Genomic DNA, 16,598 nt, shown 5'->3' on the forward strand with positions numbered 1-16,598 from the left:
TTGCGAGGGGGGGGGGGGGGTAGGAGATTCCAGTCTTATGCAGATATATGGAAGAGTTGGGCACCCCTGGCTTGCCGGATCTTCATGTGGTTGGCAGTGCAATACCGGCTGTGGACGTTGGATATGAGGGCACGACATGGGTTACAAGACAATACCTCCCCTTGCTACTTGTTTGATCAAGAAAAGGATACAGTCGACCATATCCTTATTCAATGTGTCTTCGCTAGGCAGTTATGGTTCCTTTGCTTCTCTAGGATGTGGCCGGTATCGCACTTGTGCCCAACTCAGCATGACACCTTGGTGGAGTGGTGGCAGGTGGTTCGAAAGCGTATCACCCAGCGCACATGCAAGGGCTTTGACACACTAGTTATGCATGTCAGCTGGAGCCTATGAAAGCAAAGGAACGACAAAGTTTTCGATAGGAGTGCTGTCCTAAACGAAAGGGGCACGGTGAATCTCATTTTCGAGGATCTTACGAACTAGACTATGGCAGGAGCTTCTCGAGTGATCCGTATGATTGAGTAGTACAGTCTAGTTAACTCGGGAGTGGGGGCTGGGTTAGGATCGACCTGTGATGCCTAACTAGCGATGTCGTAATCTCTTATACATAACTTCTGACTTCTAGAAAGCTGAAAAGGTTGTTGTCACTATTATTAACATAAAATATTTTCATTTATTAAATGAATGTATTTTCTTTAGCGGATACCTGAATTATTTTTGGAACCCTATGTCGAGAAGGCCCGGAACGAGTCCCACGAAATGAACACACTTCTCGTTCAGTCCGACATCCTTTAAATAGGAGGATAGCCAAGCCGAGCCGCTCCTACGGAGTCCCACCTCGCCGCCGCCAAACCCTCGCCCTTCTTCCGCCGGAGCCCACCGAGCTCTCCCACTCCAGAAATTCCCCGAGCGGGAGCTCGCCCCCTCCAACGCCGCGTCCTCCTCCAGCTCCACAGGTAGGCCCTAGGCCCCGGCACAAATCTTGTGATTCCACCCATCTCCACCTCGCATCCATGTCTCGGCCGGATTGGTTCTAGTTTGCTCCCTGTTCATGTTGTGATGTCTAGGGTTTGTCTCGCAGGGACTGGTCTTCGGGAGATTCCCATTTGTTCCCGCGACCCCGCGCGCAGCAACCCTAGGCGGGCTCGTCCGCCATGTTTCCGCCGAAAGGTCCCAATCCCTACGGGCAGCAACCGCCGTACGGCGGGCAGCAATCTTACGGCGGCCAAATCGTATGTCTCTCTCAAAAAAAAAAGCGCTGATCTGGTATTTGCTTAGTTGTGTTATGTCCAGATTCGTGGCAGGTTCTCATCTTTTATGTGCGCAAAAACCTGCGCTCTTTTGCCCTACTTTTGTGTGCAGCCTGGTAGCAGTGGATTTGGGGCCTCAGGTGCGGCAGGTGCCCGCGCCGGACAGGCTGCTGCTGGGCAGTATGGAGGGCCTTACGCGTCGGTGTATGGCACACAGCAGGTGGTTAACTAATCGCAATTCACCAACATTTTTCAAAATTGGTTTCAATATACAATTTATTGGCCTCCTAATGCAGTTCATGCTCACTACTGTTACTGTGTAAGTTGCTTTGTCAGTCGTTGTTAATGTGGTGTATGTAGAGGGGGAATCTTTATAGCAAAGGCAAATAATGAAGGTTATTAGCTGCCAGTTTGATGCCTTTGGAATGCAAATGGTAGTAGAACCGCGCAGCTTCATGCTCTCATAAATCTGATGTATCCACATGGACATCTGAGATAAAAGAAAGCACTAGGTTTGGCCAGTGCTGAAGAGGCTGGCCAGGATTATTAGTTCTAGCTCAAATAAAATTATCTAAAATGTTGCTGTGTGAATCCAAGTAAAACTAAGGTGTCCTCCTGGACCTGATTTTTTTTGTTTATCCTTACCCTTATCCACACGAAGAGCAACTAGTATTATATTATCCCGGAAGTGTGCCTATTTTTTTTTTTTTTGGATGTTTAAAAGGTCACTGATTCTGTTAGTCCAGAAAACCTAGGAATTGATAATGGCCCTGTGAGATAATTGTACAAAATGAGAGCCAGATCTCTACTCATCCTGAAAGATAAGTAGCAATGATGCAGCATCTAGCTCATATGCCCCTTTTGAGTGACCCATGCTATCGCCCGTCATAATCTATTGGTTCACACTAGAATATTGCTCTGAAAGATGCCTCACCCAATGTCCAAAACATACTAGTTATGTATGTGTTATGCATCATTCTATATCTTGATAGTGAGGTTTAAGCTTCAGCTTAAAACTGCAAGAATCTGGAGGATTGCAAGTAAAGGTTGCTCTCAAGCCATCTCCACCTTGCCCCTCCCCTGCATAAGTCTGTCAGATCATGTCCAAACTGTTTAGTGGTGTTAAGACTTGTGAGGGTTTTTGCAAACTAGATATATTTCTGATTTTCCACCGCAGATAGGAATCAATGGGCTGATTCTGTAGCACTTATTTACAGCTACATAAGCCCAAGGTCAGCTTTTTGTTCTTGCTGTTTCATTCTTTGTGCCGCATAATTACCAGGTAATTTGATGTCTGTTTCATTTTGTAAGTTCTTCTTGTCTCCCAAATAAGAATATGACAAAATATAATAGATCCCACCAATTACCATTTCATTTACATGAATGCCCCTATCATACTGATTAATGGCAGGATAGAGTAGAATATGGTTTGACCAATTATCATTGTATTTACGATAATGCACTACTAAAATAACTGAGCTTGCACTAGGCATGTCATATTCAATATTTCTGAAAAAAGCAATGCTAGAGCATTTCAGCATCCAGAATTTCACAATATGGGGGCCTCTTTTAGACGAGGAATGCATGTTCATGTGAGTTGTCTATGTTAACTGACTTGGTGTCCTGGCAGTACCTCGAAGCAGAAAACAGAGCAAGTGCTGGAATAATTTGCTGGCTAGTCCACTAAACTGTAGTTGGTAGTCATGTAGTATCGCACATAGCTTATCCGTGTATCAAGGAATCAAATGATCTGGAAAAAGAATACAAAAACTCTTTTAGGTAAATAAGCTTTTCCTGGGATAAACTTATCTTATGTGGCATTAAACTTATATATACTTGCCTTCACATAATATTTGTGCTTTTGTGCATTTTGTCAGATTTAACGTGTTAAGCCATTTTGCCGGTAGTTCGTGAAGAGCGGATACTAGGAAGAGATTTCTGTTAACCAGTCGTGTCTTTTTCTTTTGTTATTTCCGAGTTTGTATTTTTTAGGCCTTGTCTCAATGTTGATCTCAACTCTTTGTTTCAGCTGTATTTGTATGTTGATTACTTTCTTCCATGGTCAGATCTCACCTCCTTTTAGTTTCAAGTGTCACGACTGTTCCATGAGTTCTGTGCATGATATCTTGACTGAATATCTGATTTTTTTTTTGCAGGTTGGGGGACTTGGTAGCAAAGGTCCGGATTCTTCTAGTCTTCCTAGCCTGCCACCTCATACATCTTCACTATCTCAGTCATCCAAGTTCTCGTCTGGATCTGCAGGGTCTAACTTGCCAAGACCAAATGATGACTATATGGCTGTGCGTGGATATGCACAGAAGCTAGACCAGTATGGTACTGATTACACATCAGAGAGAAGAATGTATGGTGAACACTCAGCTAATCTTGGCAGGAGGGATGGCCTTACTGATTTGGATAGAAGATATCCTGATCATATACCTGCAGCCCATCAGGTATATAATGTGTGCTCACTTTTTTTGGGGGTTTTCCCCTTAATTTAGTTAATTTAGCAAACATAATCTTATGACCACATTTTTTATATCTCAGATTCATGACCGTGTGGAGCAGGTAGCATTCGTCTTTCCCTTACAAAACTATGGTCTGCTCTCTGTTATGGCCTATAATTATGTCTATTCTGTTAATCTTTTCAGGGTTCAACAATGCGCCACCAGCCACTTCTGAAAGCTCAGCTGCCGCCTGTGTCTGATATGAGGTACGTTAGCTCACAGCCAGGTCACTTATATTGTTCAGGTTTTCTATCCACATGGTAGACCATAGTCACTCTCAGTTTAAAAAGTGCATCAAATGAACGACTATGTGCATGTTCCAAACATCTCTGCTTAGGACTAAATTTTGTTAGTTATTTTAATTAATGTACCTCACCGGCCCTTTTGGAAAGCTAAATTAGCGATCCTTTGTGTGTTTATCACTGCAAAAAAACATAGCACATGCACTGAGTAAAATATGCATTTCTGGCAGACAAGCCGATTACTTTGCAGGAAGGTCCGCTCCAATCCATCAAGAATCTCAGGAAATTAGTACATATGGAAGGGCTGAAGCTGACCATCGCAACTTGTCCATTCTTGGGAATGTTCCATATGGAGGACAACAAACATCTTCATTGTTGGGAGGCGCCCCTAGGACAAACATTGATAGTCTTGGCTATGGGCAAGGATCATCAAGCAGTGGTTATGGGATGGGTCTGCCCCCGGGGCGTGACTATGCCTCGGGGAAAGGCCTTCTCCATCCATCTTCAGATTCTGATTACCGTGACAACATCTTACCCCGTGCACGTCCAGGCATCTCCATGGTTGATGAACGTGCAATTGACCGGGTTGGTTATCGTCGTGAGCTGGATCTAAGAGATGAGGAACGTCGAAGGGATATGCTACTTGAAAGGGAGAAGGAGCTTGAACGGGAGCGGGAACGGGAGCTGCGAGACCTTCGAGACCGTGAAAGAGAAAGAGACCGTGAAAGAGAAAGAGAACGTGAAAGGGAAAGGGACCGTGAAAGAATAAGGGAACGTGAAAGAGAAAGGGAGCGGGAGCGTCAAAGGGAACATGAAAGAGAACGTCTTCGCGAGCGCCGCGAGAAGGAGAGGGAGCGGAACAAGAAGCATGTAGCTGATTCAAGGCGTGAGCGCACTCCACCTAGAACCCCTGGTGATCGACGACGTTCTTCTTCTGTTAAGTCTGAGAAGCCTTTGCGGCGCCTTTCACCTCGACGTGATGCTGTGCATAGGTGTCTCCATGTTCTCTCTAGCTTTGTGGATGCACTTCGTCTTTGGTGCAGCCTTTTAAACTAACACTTTCGTTTGTTGTCCTGAAGGCATCGTTCGCCTATTAAAGAAATAAAGAGAGAATATTTGTGCAAGGTAAACAAACAGTTGTGTTCGTCACAGTGTTCTTGCGAAAATCAATTGATAGTATTAATTCTTTACGTGCCTCCTTGATGCACTCTGGTCTCCAGTTTCCTTTACTGCTGTCCTTGTATCTCTGTGAACTTATGCGTCCACTCTTGGAAGTAATATCTGAGAGATTCTGGGTTCCACTTATCCATCTATCTACACCAATCCTTGTTTTTGCCTTCCTAGCCACTTTCTCTTTTCTGTTACCACTTATCTGGAGATTTCTGGTTCCTTACTCTTCCACTTTGGATAAGTTGGAAGACTATTTACACCTTAAGCATAGATTGCACCAGAGTGGGTATGATTGAGCAATCACGGAGATGTCTTCCATCCTCCATTTCTCTCTGTCTCCTTTATGTGCAAATATCATATTCAGTATGTTCAGTTATGCAGCAGTTTTAGTCTGATGCCCAGTACGAACTCGTTGCTAATTGGGCTGTCTGCTGCAGGTTTTGCCATTTCGTTTTGTGGATGATGAGAGAGACTGTTTATCTTTGACAAAAAGATATCCTAGGCTATCAGTTATTCCAGATTTTTCTAAGGTTTGACATTCTATTCATGACTGTTGAAAATCAAAACTCAACGTGAAATCATGGTACTGTATGAGTTTTTTTTGCCTTACTTGTGATTTACTTGTTCTGTAGATTGTCTTGAATTGGGCTAAAGAAAGCCTAAATCTTTCGCTGCATACACCAGTGAGGTATGCTTGCACTGTTCTCTTTGTTTTCTTGCTAAATGTTCTTGAGCTTCCTATTAATGACATGTTTTATACTGTGTTGCTGCCACTGCTGTAAAATAGTCTGGAGCATGCCATCTGTGAAGATGACGATAAAGCTGATGAAAGCGCACTGGTCTCTTCTGAGAACGCATCAAGCACAAAGACCCCTGAAACCATTTGGAATGCAAAGGTTTTTATGTTTATAACGTCGTGTTCATTTTGGAGTATGAATTAAAGCTGTAGTTGGTTTGAGTAGTAGCTCCCGAAATAAGTAGCGATAGTGTTTATTTGAGTGAATTGTGTCATTGTGCATGCTATAGCAATATTTGTAGAAAGCATGTGGTATAATTGTCGTGGGCATTAATACTCATGTTCGTAGAAAATTATTGCTTGCAAGTATATGACGTGCAACCTGTGCTGCTGACCTGCATTATCCAAGGGTTTCATGGTCTTCCTCTTGATCATGCTTGCCACTTGAGCAATCTTTTGAGAAATGCTAGTCCGAATCTAGCTTTTTGTAGGACGAATTTCCCTTGCATGAAAAATATGCCTTCGTCATTCCATCGCATTGTGACATAGAGACGTCTCAGAAAATAAAGTTGTGCTAGTACAATTTTCTGTTGCATATTAATATAGTTATTGCGATGCTATGATTTATATGTCTCCATGGTGGTCCATCGTGTGCTCACCCCTAGCCTTTGCCTAGTCTTTTTTCTTTGAAACTGGAGGAAAGTTTTCGTGGCATTTGTACTCATCTGATATTGTAAAAAATCACAAGAGTCTGTCTTGGGATTGACGTTAGCTCGAGTTTTGTTTTTAGTGCTTTTAAGTAATCCAAAGAAGAAAAATCCACCTCACGTTTGGCCGGATATAGAGGCACTTAAGTTATGCTGTTTGTACTACCTTACAAGGTAACTCCAACCATCGTGAAGTAATTTCCTTCTGTGCTTACATATATGCCCATGTGCAGGTACTTCTGATGAGCGGTATGAGCAATGGTGCCTTTGCTGACATAACGTCGATGAGAAGTACTGAGGAACGAGTGGTGCACTTGAACAATATCTTAAAATTTGCTGTATTCAAGAAGGATCGTTCACTTCTTGCTATTGGAGGCCCTTGGAATGCAGCACTTGATGGTGGAGATCCATTGGTTGACTGTTCTTGCTTGATTCGAACCGCTATCAGGTATGCCTTGATCAAGTAAATGCACCATGGATAACTTGCAACTCTAATTGTAAATGCCTTGATCAAGTAACCTATCTTGTTGGACAGATATGTGAAGGAACTGGTTCAAGTTGATCTATCTAATTGTACTAGTTGGAATCGTTTCCTTGAGGTACTTCTAAACCTATCTCAGCATCTTCTAGGAACTGTATTTCTTGAATATATTCTTCTTTGGATGGAAAACATCATCCTTCCATCATATACCTTTTATTTAATTGGTCATATCTGGATTCTCCTCTGAATCGTAGAAGCGCAAACACATATATTCCTATATGCTTTGTTCCAAAACTCTATAATGCACATTTTACATTATGAATCTTTAACAATCAGTTTGCTTCCTGTTAATTTGTTTGACATTTCTCTGTTATTTGTGTTTTAAAATCTTCCCTATCCGAAATGACAATATTCGAAAGGATATTTGTGCTAATAATCGTCAGAATATTAGACATTATGACTGGTAACTGGTCAGTTGCAAATGCGATATCAAACCCTACTCGTATGTGGTTTATTGGCTCTTCCATAGGATAATATGAGAGCATTTACTCCAGTAATGAAGTCATTCGCTTTTCAAGGCATGCTATTATTGCTGAAGTCATCAGCATAATGTAATACACGTGTTATGCTGTAGGTCCATTACAACAGAGTAGGCATTGATGGACTCTTTAGTCACAAAGAAATTACTGTACTTTTTGTGCCAAACCTGTCGGAATGCGTACCATCTTCGGATATATGGAGGAACAACTGGATTGCATACCGAAAATCAAAGATAGAAAGGGAGCAGTTGAATATGAAGAAGGAAAAGGTAAGCTTGTGGTTACTATTATAACATACTTTGTTTTCTTCTGAAACATCACTAATAGTTCTGACTTCCTGTTGCATTTTAGAGCCCAAGTGATCCAAAGGAACAGAAACAAGGTTTGAAAGATCCTCACTTATCATTTCACTGCCTTTTCCTTGTCTAATGAATAAAATAATTGATCCTTGTTTATTTGTCAGCAGTTTTAGAGGAGCCAAGCGAGGCTAAAAGTATGAATGATCAATTGAAGGAGGGTGATGGCGCTGTTAAGATTGAGAAAATTGATGCTGATATGGAACTTAAGGAGGGTGATGGTGCTGCCAAGATTGAGAAAATTGATGCTGATATGGAACTGAAGGAGGGTGATGGTGCCAAGATTGAGAAAATTGATGCTGATATGGAAGAGCAGGTCAAAGATAGAGATGTCAATCTTGCTGGTGATGGTGGCAAGAATCCTGACAATGTTGGGGAGCAAGTTGAGAAGACAGTGAGGGTTGTTGAAGGAAACGCTTCTGGTGATGCTACTGTTGACCATGTCACCGAGGATAAAAAGCCCATGAAGAAGAAAATAATAAAAAAGGTTGTGAAAGTTGTTCGAAAAAAGCCAACTGCTGAAGCTCCAGTGGATAAATCGCCTCAGGTTGACAAGAATGCCGTGGCAGAAACTGCGAGCAAAACCGTCGAAAAGCACATTGAACAAAAAAGTGAAGATCTTGGGGAAGAGAAGGCGGGAGCTGGCATTGGTCAACAGCCTGAGGCTAAGAAAACTGGGAAGAAGAAGGTAATTCGAAGGATTGTTAAAAGAAAAGTTCCTGCTTCAGCGACTGAGCCAACAGCCCTTGCTGCACCTGCTGAAGCAAGTAAACAAGATGTGGCTGTTCAGCCGGAGAAGTTTGATGAAGTCCCCACCGATGCTGGGAATTCACAGACTAAACTGGAAGAAGGATTGAAAACTCCTGCTGAAGATACTTCAAACCAGAAGAAAGAAGAAGGATTTAAAGCTCCTGCTGAAGATACCTCAAATCAGAAGAAAGAACAGGAGTTGGAGATAAAGGGAGACATAATGACTGATGATCAGAAGGCAAATATAGATAAGGTGCAGGAAGTTGTGGAACAGAAAGATGCAAAAATTGCTGAAACAGATGGGAAGAGTGACAAGAAAAATGATGACAGCGAAGCAAAGGATAAAGACCAGAAGCTGGAGATAAAGGGATACACCAAAGAAAAGAAGAAGTCTGATGAACCTCCGAAGCACCCAGGATTCATTCTCCAGGCCAAAAAGAGCAAAGGATATAAAGTATGGTCCTCATGCTATGTAGTTATCTTTTTTATTTCATACTCCCTCCGTCCGGAATTACTCGTCGCAGAAATTTTCTGCAACGAGTAATTCCGGACGGAGGGAGTATAATACTATAAACTATAATTCAATCATGGTTTTATGGCCCATGAGATCTTATTGAATGATTTTCATTTGCAGTTTCGTTCAACATCCCTTTCATTGGATGGCCTCCTGGACTACACCGCCAATGATACAGAGGAGTCTGTATTCGAGGTCCATTTTCTGCTCTGGCTTCTGTAAAAAAATGCTAATTGTCATTACCAGTGATCACTACCTCTGCATTTTTTTCTTCGGCAAATATCTCTGTCTTTCTGTATTTTTTGCTTCTACCTATTTATGAGCATAACACAAAGAAATTAGTTAATTGCTTTTGATATTGATGATTGATATGTTCCTCTGTTACTTTTTCAGCTTTCTTTGTTTGCTGAGTCTTTCAGCGAAATGCTTCAATACAGAATGGGTTGTGTGATTTTGTCTTTTCTTGAGGTAACTTCTATGTGCTCTGACTATGCTTTGTAAGCTTTGAAACACAATCAGCAGTTTGTTTTTCATTCAAGTCTACTTCCATTTAACTTTGAAGTTTGGTAGTCGAGTATGCTTGCAAGAAAATGCCCGGTAGCTTGGGTCATAACTGAAAATCCGACTTCTTTATATTATTACCAAATTTTAGGATAATTGTTTCCTCTAATGGTCCAAATTGGGACTTGGAAGTTTGTAACCTGGTAGGTCATGGTAGTTTTTGTGGAGTACTAAGCAAATAATTGATTGCTTCATGAGGGAAGCAGAGCCGCATCCAGTAGGTTTTGGTAGTGACCTTTTTTCAGTTTTCCTCATGTAGCTTGTTTTGTCTACACAGAAACTTCACAGGCAGTATGTCGTGAAGAGAAATCAACGTAAGCGGCAAAGAGAGGAAGATCTGAAGAAGGAAGATACAAAATCCTCGGAGAAGCGACTCAAGACAACTGATGAGAATGTAACTGGAAGTACCTCAGGTAACCCGGGTAAAAATGATGAAACAATAAAAGAGGGTGGAGAGAAGATAATTAGCGATAATTCATCAGCTTCACATGATCAACTTGTAAAAGAGGATGAGGAGAAGACGGGTACAGATCATGCTGCCCAGGATGAAATGATGAAAGAGGGTGAGGAAAAGATCGACACAGATCAGTCAGCAGCTGCCCATGATGAACCTGAAGCTGATGAGAAAATGGAGGAAGAAGATCCTGAATATGAAGAAGATCCCGATGAAGTAGAATATGAAGGTGACGAGGACATGGATGATGCCACTGCTGAAGAGCCTGCAGAAGCACAGGTAATTACTCTCCGTACCCTTTTGCACCACACATCTATTCGCTCGTGTTGCTTAAGAAACTACTCTTTGTATTACCGGGTGGTCTTTTCCTTTATAACACCATGGATGCTTTTTGATTTGCCCATGTCCCCTCTCATGTAAAATTCACTTAACTTTTCCACTAGTTTTCAAATAATGTATTTCCAAAATATGGAAGTATAGCTTTCTACATGTGGATCATATCCATTTAGTTCTAACAGAAATGAAGGGTAGTGGGAAGCTGGAAGCACCAACTCATCAAGCTCATTATGAAGTGGAGTAGTGTTAGCTCACTTTTCAAGGCTAATTGCTCTAGTTTTAAGTCTGGATTATGTCTGAGAGCTTACACCAAATAATATACATAAATATAAATATAGATATTGAGATTTCTCTAGTGAAAGTAGTATGTAGGAAGCACTGATATGGGGACATGGGCACTGGGATGATGGGACATGCGACATGGATATGGCATTTTTCAGAAACAGCCTTATGGGGATATGACGAGTTTATATAAAAAAGCAAGAAAACACTGCATGTAATAAGGGTAAATTTGTACTTTGAAGATGTGAGATCAAAGTACTTCTGTTTGTTTTCTCTCTATTGCCTTTTCATCTATAGAAAATTCAAGTTAGACAAAGAATAAAGGCAGAGCTACTAGCTATTATGGATGAGTACATGCTAGCAGCTGAGCAAACAAGGCCAAAACATAGAAGGAATGTGGGAGGTGGAGACACCTGCTATCTGGGTAAAGGAAGAAAGCGGCTGCCAATGTAGCGGGAGAAGGCGGAGATGATCCAAGGCGGCGACGGCATGGAGGTGTTCCTGGTGCCAACTTTGCGCAGAGGAAGACAGGAATGACGGTGACCAGCGAGTACAGGCGATGGTGGTGGCGGCGATTGTGAGTATAGGCGGTGGCGGTGCGGTTGCTGGAGCTAGGATTTGGACATCGCGATCCCTGTAGAGATGGTTGGGCCATCATCATGCACTACTCAATATCTAGGGTTTGTATCGAGTTGGGGCCTTACTGGGCTGCCTTGTGTCCCTTACATACCCCCCCCCCCCCCCCCCCCAAAATCACACGGATAGGCATTTCTTTTATTTTTTAATAAAACAAATGTGATACTTGAGGATATGCGCCTGCCATATCCCTATATTGCTGGCGTCCTGAACGGTGATGAAAGAGGATAACGCAAACTGTTCTTACCTGTGTCACTTCATTAACCTCTGCTGCAGAATGAGGATAACGCAAATGAAAGAGAAACCAAACCAGAAGAGGTAACTGCAGAAGAGCCAGAAGATGATGGAAAGAGGACAACGGAGAGTCTTAAATTGGAAAAAGTTGCAGAAGAGGGCAAGCAGTCTGCAGCAGAGAAAGGAGATTTGAAAGAACTTGAAGGGAAATCAGTTGTTAAGGAGGGAAAGATATCTGGATCACAAAAAGGAGATTCAGCGAAACATGATGTGGTTGATAAGGACCTGTTGCAGGTACTTTTGCTGCCCCGTACAAGAGATTAGGAGTTGCATTAAAAATTAAACTCTGTCTGTTACATGCATCCCAGTTTATTGCTAACATATGATGTTCTTTTCCGTCTTTAGGCTTTTAGGTACTTCGACCAAAACAGAGTTGGTTATATAAAGGTAGTGTAATAAGTGGTACCGTTCTTTTGGAAGCAATTCATCATTTAGATAAGTGAAGGTATTATTCTTATTCTTTTACAAATGCAGGTGGATGATTTAAGGTGCATCCTTCACAACTTGGGGAAATTTTTATCTAACAGGGATGTGAAGGTCAGTCGCTTAAGTCTGTTTGCTGGATTCCATACTATTTTTTGTAATCATATTTTCAGGAACTTGATACTTATCTGTTCCAATCTGGTCTCACCCACTTATTAACTTACCACCTCTGGCTGAAGGGCTCCTTTGATTCAAATGAATTCTATATGATTTTTGGAGAATTTGATCCTTAGGGATTTTTTCTACATAGGTCATTTGATTCACAGTATTGGAATCTTTAGGAGTTTTATTAAAGAAATAAAGGTGTATATATGATTTAGTAGTAGTTAGATTGGTTATAGCCTTATAGGTTTATTTGTCAATTCATACCTGCACCTTTTAGGGTGGTGGGTAATAACAGTGAGCACTCGTCCTCTTGAAGGCTGTTGCACACATGGTGTAGATTTTACATCCTGGGAAGCACTAATAATGTTTCTTGGTTGGTTCGTGTTTTGATGAAATCCTATCATCTGTTGTTTTTGACCGGCATCATAACACTGGCATGTTTTTCACTGTCTGCAGGACATGGTTCAAATTGCTCTTGCTGAGAGCAATTCTGCAAGGGATGGTCGCATTATCTATACAAAGCTTGTGAAGAAAGCCGATCTCTGATCTGGACCTGATTTTGGTCTTTAGCAGCTCCTTGAGTTATGGAACTTGTTTTGTTGGAGATTCTTGACAATGAATCGATGATCAATGGAAAATATACCATCCGAATAGTGTACTCTATGTAGCTGGGAGCTAGTTTTCATTTCCTTTAATGAATATTTGTTAATGAAAGCAACAATTGATATCGTGTATGTTGACTTACTAGGAAAATTCAATAGGATTTTTTTTGCACACAGCAAACGTCATGGCCTAATAATAATAACATTTGCTGGTGTTGCATTTTCCATTTTCTTTTGGTGTCACACTATCAATCTTGTGTCAACTATGTCAGGTTTGGAGAACATGAGAATATGACTAGCTACTAAAGTAGTGTAGTATGAAAAATACAACCTCTGTACCGTTTTTGCAGTTCAAATTGAACTGCAAAAACTTCCTACTGAGGGAGTATATATGATTAAATGTCAGGTGGACGTTGCTTGACAAACAAGAGTTCTACTCAAAAAATTAAGGTGTCATTTGTCCTAATATACACTTCTTACTGCACGGAGGGAGTATATATAACAAGTTCAATTTCATTTGTGATGCTACGGGAGCAGTGGCCTGTAAATGTACGCATGTTCTTTTCCAACAGTGACCGTTAAAAACTTGGGGCGCACGAAAGTTTGCGCGCGTGTGAAAAGGCGGCCAGGCGCAGCTGGAAAGTTTGCGCGCGTGTGAAAAGGTGGCCATGTGCTCGACGCGCCCTATAAATCCAACACCCATTCCACGCGTCCTTCCACCGCACGCACGCGTCCCTCGCCTTGCCACACGTCCTCTGTCGCTCTCTCTCGCCTTGCTACCACCGCGTCGTCGTGGAACTTCTGGCTACCGTAGCGTCCACGAGCTCATCCGGCACCTTCTATGTCGAGATACGCTCTGGCGACATGCGCCTCGGTCTCGGCATTTCAACACCGCCGACGATGAAGCCCGTGCGTATGATGCGGCGGTGTGGCGCCTCAACCGGCTTCGTAGGGACATGAATTTCCTTGAGGTGATGACGCGGCCACGCGGGAGTGGACGCAGCGGCTCATGCCTCCCCCGTGGGTTGTCACCAAAGAGGATCGTCGCCGAAACCGGAGGCAGGAGCGTCGCCTCGGCATCGTTGAGATGGATGAACATGCCATGGCGGAATGGCGCCAACAGTTCCCGTAGGGCGTCCTCGACGAACGCGCATTCTTTACGCAAAGGAGGGCGGAGAGGAGAACGCAACAAGCCGCCTATCCTCAGGACAAACGTACGCGGAAGCAAGCTTCACTCTTCAACATGGACCTCAAGGGAGCGTCGACTTGGTCCTTCGACGATGAACGGTGGGCCGAGGCTTTCATCACCACGACGGAGTCGGACACCAGCGCGTTGGATGAAGATGACGAGGAGTAATTTATCGTTTTTTTTATTATGTACTAGATGAACTATCGATGATGAGTAGTTTCTATCTATGTGAACTATTTAAACTATCTATGCCCATCATCTTGTATTTGCGTAGAATGAGCATCGCGCGCTCAAATTTTACATTTTTCAGCGATCGCGGGAGCCAGCGCTTTGTGGCGCGTAAAAAATTGCTATTCCCGCGCTGTAAAGTGTTCTTTTGCGCGTCGCGCGTTGCGCCCCTGTTGGAGATGCTCTTAGTGAGGAACTCTTACCTTAATTCTTACTTATGACTTGTTGCTTCATTATAGCCTCCTCCTGGCCAGGCTCAAGCGGCGGAGGCGTGATGGACTAGCCCGTGGTGGCGACATGCCGGTGATTAGTTCTATGCCGTTTTCCTTCCCCTAATCCTGTTTCCCCTCTCCTTTCTATCTTCCTCTCTTTCTCCTTGTTTCCTCCTTTTCCCAGATCCCCTTTGCTTCCCGCTGGTTTGCTGTTTCCCCCCGATCCCTACAACTTTTCTCCTTTGACCTTGCTTGCTGGTTCCATGAGAGATTCCTCACTCTTCATCGTTCCCCCCTCATCAGATCCTTGCCCCCCTTCCTCAGGTCCTCCTCAAACCCTCTTTTTGCCTCTTCTCCACCCCTCGTTTGATCCGAGTGGCACTCGCCGGATCGCCCTTGGTCAGCCGCTGTCTCGCCTTCGGCCCCATCGGTTACCGAGCCCAATCTAGCCCAATGACGAGCTGCCCGTCGGCCCCGCGGACAGTCGCGATGCAGGCCGGTACTCGCGCCGATTCCAACCCAAATGCAGATTGATCAATTTAGGATGCGACTCATCGCTTGGAAATGTTGACGGATGGGGCGAGGCCTCCGTAGTGAAAGAATGACGTTTCTAGCTTTTCCTATTTAGCGTTGCACGCGTCGGTTTCTTTGGTTTTCAACTAACCGGCGCGTGCAACCAAGTTAGCTGGGCTCGGCCCATTTCGTTTGCTTGTCAGCTGCGCGCTTGTTGGAGATGCTCTTAGTGAGGTACTCTTACCTTAATTCTTACTTACGACTAGTTGCTTCAATGATGGACTGGCCCGTGGTGGTGACATGCCGGTGATTAGTTCTATGCCATTTCCCTTCCCCTAATCCTATTTCCCCTCTCCTTTCCATCTTCCTCTCTTTCTCATTGTTTCCTCCTCCTTCGAGATCCCCTTTGCCTCCCGCTGGTTTGCTGTTCCCCCGATCCCTATCGCTTCCCCCTTTGACCTTGCTTGGTTGTTCCACGAGAGATTCCTCTCTCTTCATCGTCCCCCCCTCACCACATCCTTGCCCCCCTTCCTCAGGTCCTCCTGAAACCCTCTTTTCGCCTCTTCTCCAACCCTCGTTTGATCTAAGTGGCACTCGACGGATCGCCCCAGGTCAGCCGTTGTCTCGCCTCCGATCCCGTCGGTTACCGAGGCCACTCTAGTCCAATCACGAGCTGCCCGTCGGCCCCGTGGACAGCCGCGGTGCGGGCCGATACTCGCGTCGATTCCAGCCCAAATGCAGATTGATCAATTTAGGATGCGACCCATCGCTCGGAAATGTCGAGGGATGGGGCGAGGCCTCCGTAGTGGAAAAATAACGGTTCTGGCTTTTCCTATTTAGCGCTGCACGTCTCGGTTTCTTTCGTTTTCAGCAAACCGGCGCGTGCACCCAAGTTAGCTGGGCTCGACCCATTTCGTTCGCTTGTCCGTTGCACGCCTGTTGGAGATGCTCTTAGTGAGATACTCTTACCTTAATTCTTACTTACAACTTGTTGCTTCAACATAGCCTCCTCCTGGTTAGGCTCACGCGACGGAGGCGTGATCGACTAGCCCGTGGTGGCGACATGTCGGTGATTAGTTCTACGCCATTTCCCTTCCCCTAATCATGTTTCCCCTCTCCTTTCTATGTTCCTCTCTTTCTCCTTGTTTCCTCCTCTTCCCAGACCCCCTTTGCTTCCCGTTGGTTTGCTGTTTTCCCCCGATCCCTACCGCTTTTCCCCTTTGACCTTGCTTGCTGGTTCCACAAGAGATTCCTCTCTCTTCATCGTCCCCCCTCACTAGATCCTTGCCCCCCTGCCCCAGGTCCTCCCCAAAACCTCTTTCCGCCTCTTCTCCACCCCTCGTTTGATCCGAGTGGCACTCGCCGGATCGCCCCTGGTCAGTCGCTGTCTCGCCTCCGATCCCGTCAGTTACCACGCCACTCTAGCCCAATCACGATCTGCGTGTCAGCCC

The 16,598-nt window shown here is 44.0% G+C and overlaps 1 protein-coding gene across 5 annotated transcripts; it reads left to right on the forward strand.

Annotated features, from left to right (window-relative positions):
- The first annotated feature begins 798 nt into the window (after positions 1-798).
- Positions 799-13,236, forward strand: LOC123407379 (protein SHORT ROOT IN SALT MEDIUM 1-like). Of its 5 annotated transcripts, none has more exons than XM_045100502.1 (24): positions 799-956; positions 1,082-1,232; positions 1,363-1,470; positions 3,407-3,428; positions 3,513-3,703; positions 3,798-3,818; positions 3,902-3,963; positions 4,230-4,991; positions 5,079-5,124; positions 5,607-5,699; positions 5,802-5,857; positions 5,957-6,065; positions 6,846-7,060; positions 7,148-7,211; positions 7,728-7,901; positions 7,984-8,014; positions 8,096-9,192; positions 9,373-9,447; positions 9,646-9,720; positions 10,091-10,546; positions 11,798-12,049; positions 12,161-12,202; positions 12,290-12,352; positions 12,860-13,236. In XM_045100502.1, exons 2-24 carry the CDS (start codon positions 1,155-1,157, stop codon positions 12,947-12,949), a joined length of 4,182 nt encoding a protein of 1,393 aa, XP_044956437.1. In that variant the 5' UTR covers positions 799-956; positions 1,082-1,154; the 3' UTR covers positions 12,950-13,236. The 5 variants fall into 5 exon arrangements, with proteins under 5 accessions (XP_044956437.1, XP_044956434.1, XP_044956435.1 ...); XM_045100503.1 differs by having other exon boundaries at positions 800-956; positions 8,099-9,192; XM_045100499.1 differs by having other exon boundaries at positions 3,407-3,703.
- The last annotated feature ends 3,362 nt before the right edge of the window (positions 13,237-16,598 follow it).

The sequence above is a fragment of the Hordeum vulgare genome, chromosome 7H (genome assembly GCF_904849725.1).
Source record: "Hordeum vulgare subsp. vulgare chromosome 7H, MorexV3_pseudomolecules_assembly, whole genome shotgun sequence".
NCBI lineage: Eukaryota > Viridiplantae > Streptophyta > Magnoliopsida > Poales > Poaceae > Hordeum > Hordeum vulgare.

Excerpts from the sequence above, each read along its gene's own strand:
- LOC123407379 (XM_045100499.1), top strand. The coding sequence starts at position 1,155 with ATGTTTCCGCCGAAAGGTCCCAATCCCTACGGGCAGCAACCGCCGTAC. Across the intron at positions 3,704-3,797 it reads ATATACCTGCAGCCCATCAG|ATTCATGACCGTGTGGAGCA; the intron begins GTATATAATGTG and ends TTTATATCTCAG. Across the intron at positions 5,858-5,956 it reads TCGCTGCATACACCAGTGAG|TCTGGAGCATGCCATCTGTG; the intron begins GTATGCTTGCAC and ends GCTGTAAAATAG.